The 18,555-nt window shown below is 39.2% G+C and overlaps 1 protein-coding gene across 4 annotated transcripts in view; it reads left to right on the forward strand.

The window, feature by feature from the left end:
• iqgap2.S (IQ motif containing GTPase activating protein 2 S homeolog) overlaps positions 1-18,555 on the forward strand; it is a 180,809-nt gene that overhangs the window by 48,705 nt on the left and 113,549 nt on the right. For all 4 annotated transcript variants that reach the window (NM_001089119.2, XM_041573942.1, XM_041573949.1 and 1 more), the window contains 1 exon segment: positions 486-585. In NM_001089119.2, the coding sequence (NP_001082588.1) occupies positions 486-585 (100 nt within the window).

Genomic DNA, 18,555 nt, shown 5'->3' on the forward strand with positions numbered 1-18,555 from the left:
AAAGAGTCAGCGACCCCCGCCCCAAGCTGCTTTAGAAGGTAAAAAATGTAACTTTACACACTTAAATATCCCGGTGTAATGATGGGCGAATTTCTTTCGTTTCACGTTGCTGTAAAATTTGTAAATTTCCCGCTAAATTCACGAAACGCAGAAAAATGTGCAAAAAATTTGGGACATGCACCTGAAAAGTCACTTGCGTCAATTTTGACGCCGGTTTTGAAATCAATTAAGGAATTTATTCGCCGGGGACGAAACGCGAAAATTCGCCTGAATTCGTGCATAGTATAGTGTACTTATTATTATTGCTATTGCTAATTTTTGGTGTTGTCTATAGGAAACCTCCTCCATATTCCAATAAGCTAAATCTAGATAATGCCCCGTTTATTAGGCAGAAGAATCACGTACACTCTTATTCAATGATGATGTTCTGAATGAGGTCTTCTCTGTAATTATGCCCAATCTGACTCACTTTCTTCTATTTTCAGCAATCGTTGATGATGAAAGGCTTTCTGCTGAGGAAATGGATGAAAGGAGGCGGCAGAACATTGCTTATGAGTATTTATGCCATCTAGAGGAAGCAAAAAGGTAAAAAGAAGTAAATAAAGGCTGCCACTGACAGTAATGTATGTTCAGTTAATTGGACAGAGTGGGAGAATCCAGCTGTTGTGAATGTTCCACAGATTTAGCATTCAGATTTAGTGATGGGCGAATTTATGGCGAATTCACGTGATTCGTTTTGCGGATTTCACAGGAAATTCGCTAATTTTTCTGCAAGGGGAAACGCCCCAAATTCACCCATCACTATTCAGATTAGCTTGCATCTTAAACTTTATTTCCAATCTTACTGTAAATTATAAATTGCTGACTTGTGCAAGATCACTAACTGACACATTCTATCTTTCTGGGACTCACAGCATGTTGACACAATGTTAGACAACCCCCAGTAATTGCTCACCTGTGACCCTGGACAGGTGCCTCTGTTCTACTGTTGGAGCACCATGCTGCTTTATTCTTTTTCTGCATGTTGCAGTCTGGGTACTCATGCAGTAGAGTAAAAGCCACAGTTATAAGCCAAAGGCTGTAAAGAATTACACAAGACTGTTTTTAGAGAACAGGAGCATATACTGGTCAATAAAAGCTGCTGACTCAGTCCCTCCAGACTGAGTCAGGAGCTTATTGGCCTGTGTATAGTGCCAGCCAACAGGCTGGAAGGATCTATATCAGCCCGAAAATCAGCCAAATATTGATTATGCAGGTTTTAATTTCCTCTTGATTGACAACTGCACCTGTATGTTGATGTGATCCTGGATTGGACAACCTGCACGTGGGAAATGATCTGATTCTTGGCAGGGCCAACCATATTGTTTGGGGTCAGAGCCCATGTCCTAATAAAGGCATTTTAACAAAAGAAACCATTGACTGGTGCCATCAATATCTAATGAGGGCCAACCATATTGTCCACTTCAAGGTGGGAAAATCAGTGATAGATCTGCTCATTGGATGACCTTGCCAAACAAGCGGCTTTTAAAATGAATGGCCAATTTTAGTCTGAGGTGCAATTGGGAAAGTTGTAGCCCATTAAAATCTGTTGGAGGGCCCCCATTCTTGTTCAGCTTTTGTCTGTGTTGATGTTACTTGAAGAAACAGGTTCAGCCTGTGCGGCAATGTGTTTTGAGGCTGTATTAAAGGAAACCTATACCCCCAAAATGAATACTTAAGCAACAAATAGTTTATATCATATTAAGTGGTATATTAAAAAAATCTTACCCAACTGGAATATATATTTAAGTACAGGGGCGATCCTGGCCCCTCCGCCGCCTGAGGCAGCTGCAGTTGCTGCCGTCCCCCATCCCCCATGCGCTTACCTTTTTGCGCCTGAGGGGGTCCAGGGGGGTCTACGAGGGCGGCAGAGAGGGCCAGTACGCTAGCGCAGATAGCCTAACTGCGCTCTCTGCGCTAGAAGAGCCGAATGTACCGGTTTGATAAACGGAAATTCGGCTCTTAAAGTACCCGGAGCAGCATTTTCGCCGCCCCTGGTACCTCGCGGGGTGCTGCCGCCTGAGGCGAGAGCCTCAACTCGCCTCATTTAAGTAAAATTTGCCCTTTTACATCTTATACCTTGAACCACCATTTCATGATGGTCAGTGTGCTGCCTCAGAGATCACCTGACTAGGATTCTAAAACTCTAATTGAAACAATAAATGCTTAAGCAAAAAGACATAACTCTGTCTGTTAACTGGCGCATGTTTGTGTGCACCGTGAATTCTAGGATCCCAAGGGGCCGGCCTTATTTTTTAAAATGGCAATTTTCTATTTAGGATTACCCAATGGCACATACTACTATAAAAGTATATTATTATGAAAATGGTTTATTTACATGAAGCAGGGTTTTTACATATGAGCTGTTTTATGCAATATATTTTTTAAAGAGACCTACATTATTCAGGGGTTTAGTTTTGCTTTTAACTACTGGACAGTTAACATTGATCCAGTTGCATATGAGCAAAAGTAGCTAGTTTAATCTAGTTAAATTTACCTTTCTCTGAATAAGGAAAGAAGGTTTGTAGCTGCAATAAAGTTGCACATACAAAGTTGTGAATGAGTCGAAACTAAGGTGTAATCCAAGGTTAAGTGGAAATAAGAGGAATGTGGTTGTTCAGCATTGTACATTCCAAATTGATTTTCTCCTTGTAGGGAGAGTTGAAATAATATGCTGCCCTAATGGACCTTTGAACAGGAGCATTGTTTATTTGGAAGGGGCCAGCCTGGTGCTTTTAGCAACGCTGAACTATGATGAATTCATGTTAAAGGCACACATCAACAAAAAATTTTTTTCTTGTGTTTCTTGTTAATCAGTTTTGCTGGTTTGTGATGATTTAAAGTGAAAAGCTAATGCTGTTAAGCTCTTGTTTTTGTGGGATCCTTCCTATATAAATGTGCCATGGCATTACACTTCTATAAACCTGCATATTCCAGCTACTGATGCCATGGAATATCTTGATTATTCTCAGTGACTTTATGCAGAAAGATACTCATCACCACATATTGATTTCTTTTCAATTAACCAATATATCTTTAAATAGTTCAGTTTATTTCTTTTAAATGATCTGTGCTTCAGTATTCTAATCATATTTATGTTTCTGTGTCTCATGTTTAGACATATCTCCAGCTAGCAGTTCTGTAAATGTAATACAGTTATGGGACATGTTATCCAGAATGCTTGGGACCTGGAGTTTTTCAGATAAGGGGTATTTCCATAATGTGGGTCTCCATACTTTGTCTTCTAAAAATCATTTAAACTTTAAATAATCCAAATGGGATTTGCCTTGCCTCCAATAAGGACTAATAATATTTTAGTTAGAATCAAATATTGTTTTTTTTATCACAGAGCAAAAAAATGTGAACTATTTGCTTAAAAAGGAGTCTATGGGAGATGTTCTTCCTTAATTCAGAGCTTTCTGGATAACAGATCCTGTACACCTGTAATAATAATAATTCCACTGCAGGAAAGTTAATAAAGATTAGGCTTAGGTGACATTTCTGATGCTGGAATTTGGTCCTCGACAATAACAGACTGGCAGATCTGATATAAAGTTTTTCTCTTGCCATTTTACCCAGCTGTTTTCATCTTGACCAGATACCCTCTTTTCTTCTTTCTGCAACTGCTGCTCTGCAGGGGCTGAGGGCAGTGGTCCCTAACTCTTTATCCCTAAACACAGTTCTGGTGTTGAAAAGAGCTACAAGAAATGGAATCCAGCCCAGATCTTCACAAGATTAGAAGTCTCATTTCTCGCTCAAGGAAATCTTTTTTTGTGTATAAGCTATCTGCATTGTCCTTCATTTACTATTTTCAGCTTTTTTTAATGAGAATCACATCTGCTGGCAAAAAAAGAAAAAAAATATTTATCGTAACCGGACTCAGCAGATCCAAAATAAATTTTCATTGAAATAGAGAATTTTGTTGCCAGATGAGGATGATAGGGCAATATCAGCCCTGTATGTACAAGTACAGTATGTCAGCCTGTGGATAACTGCTGCATTTTTATGTTCAGTGCAGTGGAGTTGGCGATCCATATATAGTGAAATTGGTCATCACCCCACCAGACCCCTCTGTACTCCTGGGCTCCAGACAGCCTCTAAAGCTGGCCATAGATGTTGAGATTTTTAAAAGATCAGATCCTCATCGTGAGACCACGATTTTCTCGGAACGATCGTACGATCGTACGAATTTACCATCAACTAAAAAGACCAATTTACCAGGAAAACAAAGGGGAGCTGCCTGCTTGGCCCTGCAAACATAGATAGATTGCACTGGGAACGACAAAGATTTTTTAACCTGGCCGATCAATTTCCCGAAAGATGTTGGCCGAAATATTGTAAGATGGTCGATCGTTCGAAACCCATCAACCGCACAATAATTTCGAAGGATTGGTCGGACTTTGCTAAAATCGTTTGTTTGGCAAGAAGAATAGTTGCGTCTATGGGGAGCTTTAGTCTCCACACACTATCAAAACACTCTTTCAAATGGTCATTGGTGCTAAATTGAATTTACTTTAAGGCTGTGGGGTCAAGAAAGTAATTGTCAGGTTCTGAACTACAGGCTAGCTGTTCAAATGGCACTACAAGCAAACCTTCCACTTTTTATTGTCTTGGATTGCTAGTTAGCAGTTTCATTTTAAGAACATGATTTCAGACTGAATACCTTTCTTTTGTAGTGATTAGTGCTGGGAACAGTTGATTTTCTCTGACTTTGCCTGTGTGCCTGAGCTGTCTGGTGCTGATATATAATACCACATTCGCTGCTATTTCGAAATATCTTCTCTTTTCAGTGCTCATTTATCTACCGTAATAAAAAATCAGCACAACAAACAATCTTGTAGCTTTTGTATATCCATTTTTGAAACCCACACATAAGATCTCATACAAAAAGGAGTGAGGTTTTGGATTATAATACAAATTGAAACAATCAGTCAGTGAGTCAGGTGGATCAGTATGTTTGTATTTTTACTATGATATTGATTGAATAAAAAAAGCCAGAATTTTTATGTAGGGACCCGGAGGGTTAATTTTCCCTCCGGTTGGAGCCTCATGGCTGAGAGTGGGGTCTCCTAGAGTTTCCAGGGGCAGAGCTCTTGGATTGGTGCAGCATGGCTGATCCCAAAGGAAGCCACACGGTGTCGTTGTGCACCAATATAAAAGGAGATTGCCATGTGCTCACACATCCATCTTGATTTGGATCTTGATTTGAATGCAGGATGAAATGATCGTCGGCTGGGGTGCTGCAGTGGCAGACCTCAGGCTATGGAGACACACCATATGGCTGCTATACCCTGTGTGGGCTCAGGGATAACTGGACCCTGTTGTTCTGGAAGATTGATGCCAGACACTGGACTTTAAAGGCTCGTGCTATAGACAGTACTGGGAGCTACAGTTCAGCAAATGGATCAAGCAAGTGATGTGCTCAACTGGGAGAGTCTGGTGCCTATAAAGACTTCATCGCTGTGGATGCTCTGTGTGAGACTACCCGTATGTGTGACTCCTTTGGGGTAGGAAAGGATGAGGATCCAGCGATCTCCTGATTGGAGAAATAGGCTGTTTGTGTGCCTGCCACGTGGGAGCAAGCACTGTCCAGTGGGAAAGTATTTGGGCAGGTAGCGCTGCATAGGACTGGTACTCTTTTCGGGACAAGGGATTGGGACTCTTGGGCTGCCAAAATGGAGTAGTGTGGGACTTTAACTGGCAGGGAATTACCAGGACTGGACTGCTACAGGTTCCTAGGGTAGTGGGCATTTTTATAAATGAGAATGTAAAGTTTTACTTCCCCTTTTAATTTACATAAAAGTTATATAATAAAGTGTGATTGATTTGTTGTCCTAATGGGGCCATCGCAGGTGTATTCGCGGATCCCATTAGGTGGAGGCACTGGCAGAGAAGCATCCCAGTACCCTTTCACCTTGCAAAGGGGACTCAGGACTCGAGTTGGTTAGCAGGTACGACCTTGGCACCAGGGGGGTTGGCCAAGTGGGAGTTTCATTTACTTTTTATGAGTATCTGTATGAGTATTTTTTCTTTATTGCTATTACCACTGCAGGGCATTATATTGTTATTCCTTTAAAACATTTTAATTTTTTGGTGTTACTGTTCCTTTAAACATCCCAATTTGTACTGAGACTCTGAAATCAATGATACGTTAATACATTTTGTGTAAGAGAGCTGCTTCAGGTGCGTATCTTCCTGTTTTTAACTGTAAATCCGAGCTCCCCTCATTCTTACTCAAACATCTGTCTTGTTTCCCAAATGTACCTAAGTGAGGGACATAATTAAGAAGACTACATTTGAGAATGGAGAATGAGCCTTGTACCTGGTTTGCCATTCGGAAATGCAGTATCTATATCCTATGTGTGCTGTACCTGTGCATTGCTTGTGTCCACAAGGGAACATACCACTTTATGCTGGGCCTTCCATGGAACTCCTAACAAAGAGCTGCTTAGGCTGAGTACACAACACAAGGTTTGTTCCCTTGGCTTCCCTCCGTCTGAGTTTTCCCTGCAGGCAGAGAGAAGTTGATGCCAACATTTCTGAAAAAAATTCCAGCCTGCCTATATTCCACCATTGGCATGGTGGTAACCATAGCTCCCATGAACTCGGCTGTTCCGCTACACTGACCTCCTCTACATTTGTTGTCTCCGTCCCCTCCCCTTTAAACACACACGTTTTTGGAGCAATGGGGATTGGTGCACAGGAAGTTTACAAAACTATTGTATCTCCTGCGCATCCCGAGTGTTTTTGAACAGATGTGGGTGTGGTTGGGCTGCATGCCGCCCCCTTAAATCCTGCTGCCCGAGGCCTGGGCCTTGGTGGCCTTTCCACAAATCGGGGCCTGATAAGATCTGCTTGCATGCATGATATTGTTGCCCAACCATTCTTAGAAACTTGAAGTATTGATACACATTTTTTATTATAATAAATATATATAACTATTTCACTCTCTTTATCAAAATGATGCTGCACAATATATGCTACTCATTACTGCCAAAAACACTAAAATAAACATGACTTCTCTATATAGAAAGAGGGACATAGAATTATCTTAGACTCACATCTGTCTTTTTCACCACACATTGAAACACAAAAATCTTGTCGTATTCAACTGCGCAACATTGCCCGAATACCACCATATCTCAGTTCAGAATCAACTAGAACACTGATTCAGTCTCTCATCATCTCCCGCCTTGATTACTGCAACCTACTCCTCACAGGTATTCCAGCAAGTCAACTTTCACAACTCCAATCTGTTCTAAATGCTGCTGCTAGACTCATTTAGCTCACCGCTCAACATCAGCTGCTCCCATACGCATGTCCCTTCACTGGCTCCCAATTTGTTAGTAATCAAATTACTAACACTCACATTCAAGGCCCTTAATAATGAACGTCCCTCCCTATATTCCATCTCTAATCTCCAAATACACTCCTTCACGAAACCTTCGCTCTGCTTCTGATCTTCGCCTCGCTTCTCCTCTCATCACTTTTGCCCATTCTCGTCTACAAGACTTCTCTCTGGCTTCTGCTTTTCTCTGGAACTCTCTGCCACAAGCTGTCAGACTTTCTCCTTCTTTCCAAACTTTCAAGCGCTCCTTAAAGACCCACCTGTTTAAAGAGGCTTATTCAATGTACCTTAATTAATCAATCATTTCTGTATCATAAATAACAAAATTGTTTCTAAAATCTTATTGTCTTACTTGTACCCCAACCTTTAATTTGTAAACTCTAGTGTGTAGGGCCCTCTAATCCTATTGTACTCTGTAACCCTTGTTTGTTATCCACCATTTATTCCTTGTTTGTTATAACTACGGTAAAGCACTGCGTATCTTGTCGGCACTATATAAATTGATGATGATGATAATAGAATATATTTTGTCTTCTTCACTAGCACATACATATGTTGGAACTCTGGTTCTATATCTCTGTTTAATTCTGCAATCTATAAAAATTAAAGACAGCCGCGGTAGTGTAGCCTGGGATTAGCTTGGCACTGAGTAGTTTTATCCCACTAAGAATTGACTCAAACATCGAGCACAGCCTTGGAATAGTTCTGAAGTCACACACATCCATCATCTGTGAGAGTACAATTTCATGCTTGTGTTTGTGACATTAAAAATCTGGCTTTAGATCCACAGTACAAAATATCGCAGAGATTGCCCAAAAGGCTAAAGTCACAAACAGATTTTCCATTTTACAACACTGGGACTATGATCCTCTTTATTCTATTTATTTTTAGATAAAACAAATGGGCTATATATCGAAAAACATAAAGCACTTGATATACAAACTAATTTCTAGCAGAGAGAAATCAGTGGCTTTTAAAAGACATGTTCTGTTGCTGCAATTAACCCTTCCTATGGCTGCTGTATGACAGGTGAGGGTAGTTCAGTTCAGTAAGGGTAGTGTGAAACAGGGGGCAATTTGTTGCTCCAGAGTTTTATAGGTCAGTGGGTGGGTGGCAAAACACTCTAAATTATCCCACTTAATTTTGAACTGAATTGATTGAAAGTGCCTGGTTCTGTTTTTGTATTTTTCAAGAGCACACGTGGAGTGGGGAGGGGGTTTATATATCTAGATTTATATCTAGGAAGGTTTTCATGGCTATATATAATGGTGTAATTTGCAGTAATTTTAGATAATTTCCTGATGCTTAGCTTTGAGATTTAAGGGGAAATGTAATACAATAGCTTGTTCATATGCTATTCTAATATTTTCCCAGGAACAGTCCCCTGATATTTAATTGCATCCAGGATTTGAAATGAATTCCATTTAAATCAATGGAGATTGATTCCAGAGCTTTTTTGTTATTCATGCGCAAACCTGTAATATATATATATATATATATATATATATATATATATATATATATATATATATATATATATATATATATATATATATATATATATATATATATATATATATTTGTTTGTTTACAAACTCTGCAGGCTAAGGAGCAGATTTATCAAAATGTGAGTTCAGATTTTAATAAAAAAAAACTCTATTCGTTCCTATGGGATTTGGATTTTCAAAAAGAATATTTATCAATGGGTGAAAATATGAACTCACCATTTGATAAATACGCTTCCAAAAACCCCATAGGAATGAATAGAACATGAGTAAGTTTTTATTAATTAAAATCTGAACTCACATTTTGGTAAATCTGCTCCCAAGTGTATTTATAGGTTCATGGCTTTTGAATCAATAAAACCTGACGAAACGTTGTATCTGTGGGATTGACATTAAACACGGGAGTAATCCCTTGAGCATGTTACGTGTGCTGGAGTTACTTTTTGTTCAGATAATCGTGGAGGGGCCGTCCTCCTATGCCCCAGGCACCGTACGTAATTAATTGGAGAGGCCAGGTGTGCGTGTGCAATTTCTTGCCTAATTTTGAATCAATAAATGAATCAATAAATGCACGTTGGTGTTGTTAAAATGACTGACATAACTCCCATCATTTTTCTTTCAGCTTTAATAGTGTTCTTCTCCAAGATTTCCTTTTTTAAGGAGTTCGCCTTGCTAAATATATGGCACATGGGCACATTTTGTTGGCTTCAGTAAATCTTGGCTACAAAAGTGTGCAATGCACTGTGGGATGTCTTGACTGGAGAGTACATGACTACTACAACATTGTATCAATGGCACATGTAGTCATAACCAGCAGTACCGAGAATAGCAGATACAACTATCTACAAAGAACTGAACATTTTACAATTAATGTGTATCGAAAGTTTGCTTAGACTTACCATTTGCTTAAACTTACATATATCAGTTTAACATAGGGATGCACCGGTTCAGGATTCTGCCAAATCCGAGGCATTTTCACAGGATTTAGGTTTGGTCAAATTCAAGAGCCTGGCTGAACCAAACCTGAACCCTATTAGGCAATAACAGAACTAGTTAGTCCTGAGCCCAAGTGCAGGCTGTGTACCCGGGCCCCCCAACCCCCTTCCGGGTGCTACTTTTATGCCGGATTTGCACCAACCAATTTCTGGCGGCCACAAGGGGGTGTGGCCCCAGGTGCAATCCTACACGCAGCACCCCTGGTAGTTCGGCCCTTGCCATTAGGTCATGTGATTAAGAGAATCAAAAAATGTTCTTTCCCCCCGGCCCAGTCTGTCTTGAGATATTTGGGGTTTGGCCGAATCCTGAGAATAGGGGTTTGGTTGATCCCCTGAAATAGGGATTTGGTTTGGCGCATCCCTAGTTGACTTCTACTTGCAGTAGACTATATAGCTTCTGCCTGTAGCTTTCATAAAATGTATTTATATGTACGCATTTATTTTTTAGACGCATAATATAACTGAGAAACTAGCCTGATCGCTTAGGAAAGAAAATGCAGTGAAGTGCCACATTTATGCGTTATCTCAAAGTAAAGTGTACCCAGGAGGAGCAGTTGGAACATATAAATATATGCCTGACAGCCCCAGTATTAGTACTTTTCAGTCCTAAAATGCTCATTATTGTAGTGTTGGGGCTCCTTGTCCTGTGTCAATAGCCTGAAAGTTTGCTGAGCAGTGATGTGCCCATTGCACAGAACTAGGTTATTCTTCTGATCACATATCTCATTTCCATTTACCCCTTTCTTCTGACTTTTTCCAACATTCAAATAGGGATCACTCTCTCCATCTAAAAAACATATGCTCTGTAAAGCTAGAAATATATTGTCATTGTTAATTTGGACCCTAGCAACCAGATTGCTGAAATTGCAGACTAACAGTTTGGGAATAAAATGCTAAATAACTCAAAAACCACAAATAATACAAAATAAAAAAACAAACCAATTACAAATTGTCTCAGAATATCGCTCAAAAGGTGAACAACCCCTTTAATGTTATGAGATTCATTGGATTATTTACAATTCATAAAACATTTAAGAGCCCAGCAGGATTTTATGTAAATCTGTTATTATTTCGAAGCCAGGAGGGACATTTTTGGAGGCATGGCTACTGATCTGTAGGGATATAACAGAATTAATAAAGGATAACTGTGTTGCAATAAGCAGTTCCTGTTGTGCAGGTATGAGTAAATGATCTAACTTGGCTAATGTGGCTTTGTGCTTAATGATAGCTTTGTGTATACATTTGGCTCTCTATAAGCAGGGCTGCTGAGTTTTGGCTTCAGACAAATTGCTGAGAGGGAATCAAGGACCAATTATTTGTTTTATTTGCTGCTCAGCGAGCCAGAGTGATCAGCAGGTAATCAAACCGGATCACACACATATTTTTCTGCTTCCATGAACGAAAAAGTGCTGCTGCCTTTCTTGCCAAAAGCAATGGGTTCATTTGGGAGAAAGCTCCCTGGGAAATTCTGTGAGGCACAGGTTTGGCCATGTTTTTGTGTTTCCAGGCAGAATTGTGAGCTAAGCAGGTTAGAAGTGCTAAAGTCAGGGCTTGAATCATTATGACTTAGGACACCACTACATTTCTTATTGTTGATTGAATGTGGAACCTCTATAAGCTTGAGAGTATCGTTTCCAAGCTGTTCTTTATTTCTGAACTTTATTCACACATTCAAGCTTCATCCAACGACGTGCACAGCAGACTGGTGCCAAATAACACAGCTTTGTGTGCTATTAAAGGGCAAGTAACCTTTGCTTATACACAGGCTTTGTATTAATTTTAATAATCTATAAATATTTGGTAAAACCTATGGTGCTGGGCTTTTATGCACATATACGCTTAGGCTAATAGTACACATAGGATGTAAGGTACCAGAGAAAAGACCTATACCCACCCGCACCTTTGCATTTGACATAAATTATGTTTATTTTCACCCCAAAATGCCACATTTTAAGTGTTTGTGGTTAATAACAGGTAACGTGGTGGGTATCAATAGTTTATTTTATTAGTGTAGATTGGCAAGCTAAGAAACACTTGATACTCTATATGTCTATACAGGTATAAGATCCCTTATCCAGAAACCCAATATCCAGAAAGCTCTGAATTACGGAATGGCTCTCTCCCATAGACTCCATTTTATCCAAGTAATCCAAATTTTTAAAAATTATTTCCTTTTTCTCTATAAAAATAAAACAGTAACTTGTAATTGATCCCAGCTAAGATATAATTAATCCTTATTGGAAGTAAAACCAGCCTATTGGGTGTATTTAATGTTTAAATGAATTTCTAGTAGACTTAAGGCATGAAGACCCAAATTACGGAAAGATCCGTTATCCGGAAAACCCCAGGTCCCGAGCATTCTGGATAACAGGTCCCATACCTGTATTACTAGTGCCATTATCTGCTTATTTGTATTTATTTGTCTGAGTTTCAGCAGCTATGGTTGGTTTGAACAGCTAGCATTATAGAATAAACAAATGAATGCTGGCTTGCTGTTATAAAGGAATAATGTTTTAAACATCATCAGCCCTGAATAGTGGTTCCCCTGCAAAACAGTTTTTTTTCTTAATGCATAATTGTTAGTTGTAAGCAGGGCCAGATTTAAAGGGGTTGTTCACCTTAAAATCAACTTTTAGTATGATGTAGAGATTGATATTCTGAGACAATTTGATATTATTTTTTATTATTTGTAGTTTTTGAGTTATTTAGCTCTTTATTCAGCATCTCTCCAGATTTCAACGACCTGGTTGCTAGGGTCTGAATTACCATAGCAACCATGCATTGATAATATGAATAGGAGAGGTTCTGAATAGAGAGATGAGCAATAAAAAGTAGCAATAACAATACATTTGTAGCCTTACAGAGCATTTGTTTTTTTAGATGGGGGTCAGTGACCCCCCATTTGAAACCTGGGGTCAGAAGAATAAGGTAAATAATTGAAAAAAAAAACTATAACAATAAATAATGAAGACCAAATGAAAAGTTGCATAGAATTGCCCATTCTATAATATACTAAAAGTTACCATAAAGGTGAACCACCCTTTTAATGTATATTTAAGCGAAATTAAAACATTCTTCTGCTGCTATATATGAGTGTATGTATGTAAATATGCCCCACAGACACACTTTTTAATAAACTCTCGTATTGATTAATATATTGTTAACTGTATGTGGAAGCTCCTGGTTTTCTCTATTTTTCTTTATCTGACTGGAAAATATCTGACATGCTTCAGTGAATTACTTGGCAGGGTATTGCACACTGCTAAAACCTCTCAGGAATGACCATGCGATTGTGCTTTGATATAAGAGAGGCAGATAGGTAGGATCATTTCATAGCATGTGAGCAGAGCTCCTGTTATCCGTTGGAAAGGAAACCTTACCTGGTTCCTATTAATATTTACACAGTGGGAGTGTACTAAAATAAAAGGTGGCTGAGATTAAGAGATGTACAGAAAGAACTGAACGCCTTTTGATATTTAAGGGGATCTCCACCACAAACTGTTTTTGAGTAATGAAAGAAGAGTCAATACTGGGGCCATTTTCTAATGAACATTATCAAAAACTGCCAGTTGTTTTAATGATATATGTAAATGTTATTCCATTTGAAAGCACGATTTGTTTTGTTTATCCCGTTCTGTTCTCTGCGTCCGATTCTTAAAGGGCACCTGTTGGCTGAAAATATGTACCTGTTAGGAGCACAGGCACACGCGAAGATTTGGGGATATTTAGTCATCCGGTGACTAATCGCCTCTTCTTCGGGCGACTAATCTCCCCGAAAAGCCTTGAATCTAAACCGCCGGTAACTTCGGAAAACGAATCGCTTTGAGTGCCATCCCACTGGCGATTTAGATTCTAGCTGGCGGGAAGGCATTTCGAGGATTAGTCACCCGAAGAAGAGGTGATTAGTTGCCGGGCGATTAAATCTCCCGTTTACTTGTGTCTCTGCCCTTAGGGGTAACAGTAGATTTTTTTTTTAAAAAAAAAAAAAAATTGCCCCCCCCCCCACCAGCACCAGGACACTCACACCGGGATGGAGCTCCCAGTTCGAAAGGCCATGTTGGGGCACACGCATGTGCATAATGAGCTAATGCCGCAACGTGCTCATTATGTGCATGCATGATGTCAGAAGCTCATTATGTGCATGCATGATGTCAGAAGCTCATTATGCACATGCACTATGCACGACACGGCCGCTAACACGGGAGCTCCCTCCTGGTGTGAGGGTCCTAGTGCTGGTGGGGCCAATTTTTTGAAAAAAAAAAAGAAAAGGAGTGCAGGCTGTATTAGCCCACACTAGGGGAAATATTTTTGGCCAACAAGCAGCCTTTAAAACAGTGCAGCTGTCTTCCATACTCCTCCAGGTCTGTTAACAAGCTGTCTTGAAACATTATTTCAGGAGTCAGAGCCAGGAGTATAGAGGATGTAAGCAGCCAGATACAATTCATTGAACAGTTTAATCATTGTATATTGGAAGAATTACATTTTCTTTCACTAGGTAAAAAAACAGACTTTGGGTGGAGGGCCCCTTTAATACCCATATGGGGAGGGAATGTTACAATATCTGATAACTTTAACATTTGTGCCATTTGGTGTATAGTGTGGGAGTTAAACAAAAAAGCAGTGGAGAATGGGATTGTTTGGGAAGCAGGAAACTCCTTTCATTCACTGCTTTCCTAGGGGAAAGAAAACTGATCCATTTTAGGTTAAATATAAAATTCATAAACTGTACTTGTCCCAGACAGTGCTGCCAGTGCAGTTCTTATTGACTAAAGGCACAACTGGGTGGCTGTGATGTCACAATATCAATATCACATATGCTGTGTCTGAATGTTTTTTGATGTCTAAACTTTTTTATATGTGTTAATCTGAATTTAGCTGTAACTTTGTTTTCTTCTGAATATAGTAATTAATCTGTTTTCCATCAGAAAATGCCGGGGACCCAAATTTTTCTGGGCCCCCTGGGTTCTCCCCTCCCCACAAATTAAAAAACAAAACATTGGTGGCCAAGGTGTTAGGAAGTTGCAAACTTCAGTGCCTATTGGTCACTGAAGTCTAAATCCTGGTACAGCTGCACAGGGATTGGATGGGTCAAGTTTGAACTTCCCATTCAGGTTTCCCAGGACTTAAACTTCAGTGACCAATGAAAAGTAGAGAAAGTTGTTACAGTAAAGATGATGTTGCTTTGAGCTCTTCCCTCCCTTCTGAAGTCTACAGCAGGGGTGCCCGACTAATCAAGCAAGTGCGGCATAGTCCGGGGCCCCCCTAAGACATAAAAAAAACCTCGGGGTCCGGGACAACTGCCCCCCCCTTATGGCGGCCCTGGGTCTTCAAAATATGTAATGTTGCAGTAGGAGGAAGAGTCCATGTACCTGGCTCCTTTCTATACCTGACCTTATCTACCAGGTCTGTTCCAATACGGTTGCGCCATTTGGTTTAGATTATATGCAACTTTTCATGGTGCCTCTAGGTTTAAATAATCTGCATTATAAACACATACATCCCAACTGTCCAGTTTTCTGTGGGACTGTCCCGATTTTGACAGCTCAGCCTGCAGTCCCAGGTTTCTTACTGAAATGTCTCGACTTTCTCTTTGATCTCCTTCATGGGCACCAGGAAAAAGTTACAAAGTTTCTGAAACTTAATTAAAAATAAGCGGATTTTGGCAGAGAGCCCGGAACACTCAGCACCTGCACTTAGATACATTTGTAGTAATTGAAGATAAGCAGAGATGCAATTGTAACTACAATAAGCAGGTCTCTTGGGAAAACTGAGACTTGCAGCTTAAAGGGCAATTTCATTAGCAAAACTGTTATAACACAGAAAACATGGCACTACAACTCCCAGAAATGTGTTTAAACCTTCATAACCTGAAAAGTTTTGTAAAATGGACATGGAATTTCGGGGGTGTGACTATAAAATAGATGTGGTCAAAAAATTTCCCGCACCATGCGGCTGAACTTTCTGTCCCACTTTCCATTTTTCAAATGTTGTGAGGTATGTAAATACCCTTTCTATTGATCATCAGTGACATATAATAGACACTAGTTATTAACACAGAAGCTGTATCTTAATACTAGTGTTTTTGTATGTACAGATATGGGATCCATTATCTGGAAACCTGTCAACCAGAAAGCTCTGAATTACGGGGTGGCCATTTCCCATAGCCTCCATTTTAATCAAATAATTCAGATTTCCTTTTTCTCTGTAATTATAAAACAGGTACCTGTACTTGATCTAAACTAAGATATAATTAAACCTTATTGGAGGCAAAACAATCCTATTGGGTTTAATGCATGTTTACATTTTTTTAGTAGATTTACGTTATGGAGATCCAAATTACAAGAAAGACCCCTTATCTGGTCCCAAGCATTCTGGATAACCAGTCAGAGCTGCCGTAGTAGTTTCTCTGCCAGATCAGAATTAGTTATCCATCATATCGATACTTCAGTGGCCAAAGTCATTTTTTTTTTTAATAATATCCACTACAAAAACAAATTAGATTTTTTAAACTATCACACATGTGTACATATTATTTCTGAGTCTTAAGAGGCTCATAGTTAATGACTGGTTAAATTAAAGATGAGAAAACCGGCAAGTAAGCGAGACTTTACATCACAACTCCTGCCAGCACATCACATGTTATTTGTATAAACACATTCAACTGCATAAATGTAGGCTACAGTATGATGAAACTATAAATCTGCAGTGCATATATTTCTGTCTGCCTAGCTAGTTTTTTTATTTTAATATGGTTTTAAAGGGGTTGTTCACCTTTGAGATAACTTTTAGTATGAAGTAGAGCGTGATATTCTGAGATAATTTGCAATTTGTTTTCATTTTTTATTCATGAAGGCTTTTGAGTTGTTTTGCTTTTTATTCAGCAACTGTTCAATTTGCATTTAAGCAATCTGGTTGCTAGGGTGCAAATTACCCTAGCAACCATGCATTGATTTGAATAAGAGACTGGAATATGAACAGGAGAGGGTCTGAATAGAAAGATCAGCAATAAAAAGTAGCAATGACAACAATACATTTGTAGCCTTACAGAGCATTTGATTTTTAGAATGGAGTCAGCGACGCCCATTTGAAAGCTGCAAAGAATCAGAAGAAAAAGACATACGGTAACTATATATATATATAAAAAAAAATAATAAAAACCATTTGAAAATTTGCTTAGAATTGGTCGTTCTATAACATAATAAAAGTTACCTTAAAGGTGAACCACCCATTAGCTCAATTCTCTGTAGTCATTTCATGAGCATATTACAAGTTAGACAAAACTTGCTTATTTGAGTAGAGATTCAACAATTTTTTATTATTGTATTTATCAAATTGTCTACACACACACACACACACACACACACACACACACACACACACACACACACACACACACACACACACACACACACACACACACACACACACACACACACACACACACACACACACACACACACACACACACACACACACACACACACACACACACACACACACACACACACACACACACACACACACACACACACACACACACACACACACACACACACACACACTCTCTCTCTTCACAGTCAGGACAGTGAGGTTGTGGAATGCACTGCCGGGTGATGTTGTGATGGCTGATTCAGTTAATGACTATAAGAATGGCTTGGATGATTTTTTGGACAGACATAATATCAAAGGCTATTGTGATACTAAACTCTATAGTTAGTGTAGATATGGGTATATAGAATTTATGTGAAAGTAGGGAGGGGTGTGTGTGTGGGGCTGGGTTTTCATTTGGAGGGTTTGAACTTGATGGACTTTCTTTTTTCAACCCAATTTAACTATCTATCTATCTATCTATCTATCTATCTATCTATCTATCTATCTATCTATCTATCTATCTATCTATCTATCTATCTATCTATCTATCTATCTATCTATATCCCTGGGAAGTACATGCTCAATATAGAAAATTAGCCGAACAACACAAGCTGGTGTGGCGGGGATCACCCCTGCAAGTTTATTTAGTCAAGTGATGTAACGTTTCGGGGGCGTGCCCCTTCATCAGACATGCTCATGCTCAAAGCAGAGGGATTCTGGGAAATATAGTGTGTCTGTATCTCAAAATGCCCTGGGGAAGGGCAATTACAGCAATAATATATTAAGCAAATAGTTTGTTTTCTAAAAGTGTAATGTTAAGGTAAATGCACACATTGCCTCATCTTCCCCTTTAAAACCAGATTCATATAAAATCAACATGGTGCATGATCTGTCAATTTTGAAACGGGAACCATTATTCATATAAAAATGAACCTGTACTGTAGTGGATACTCATTATACAAGCGATCTTTCGTTATAAGAGATTTAGTGCGCTTTCTCAATCTAACACTTTCTTATTCAACAACCCAACACATGCCGGTTGACAGTAATTCAGTGGAAATGACTGATTTGTTCTGGAATGTGGCAGTTAGGACAGGTGGAATCTGTCATTGTTTCACAACATGTATGTATTTTCTGCAGCGCAAATGTGTTGGGTTGTGTTTACAAATCAATCATTCAATATATAAACTACTGTAAGAAAGACATTTATATAGACGATTTGTGAACTGGTTTATGGAGCATTCACTACAGTTTAGACGATTTTTCTAAAGGCTTGATTAACCTTTATATTTGATGT

The sequence above is a fragment of the Xenopus laevis genome, chromosome 1S (genome assembly GCF_017654675.1).
Source record: "Xenopus laevis strain J_2021 chromosome 1S, Xenopus_laevis_v10.1, whole genome shotgun sequence".
Classification (NCBI taxonomy): Eukaryota; Metazoa; Chordata; class Amphibia; order Anura; family Pipidae; genus Xenopus; species Xenopus laevis.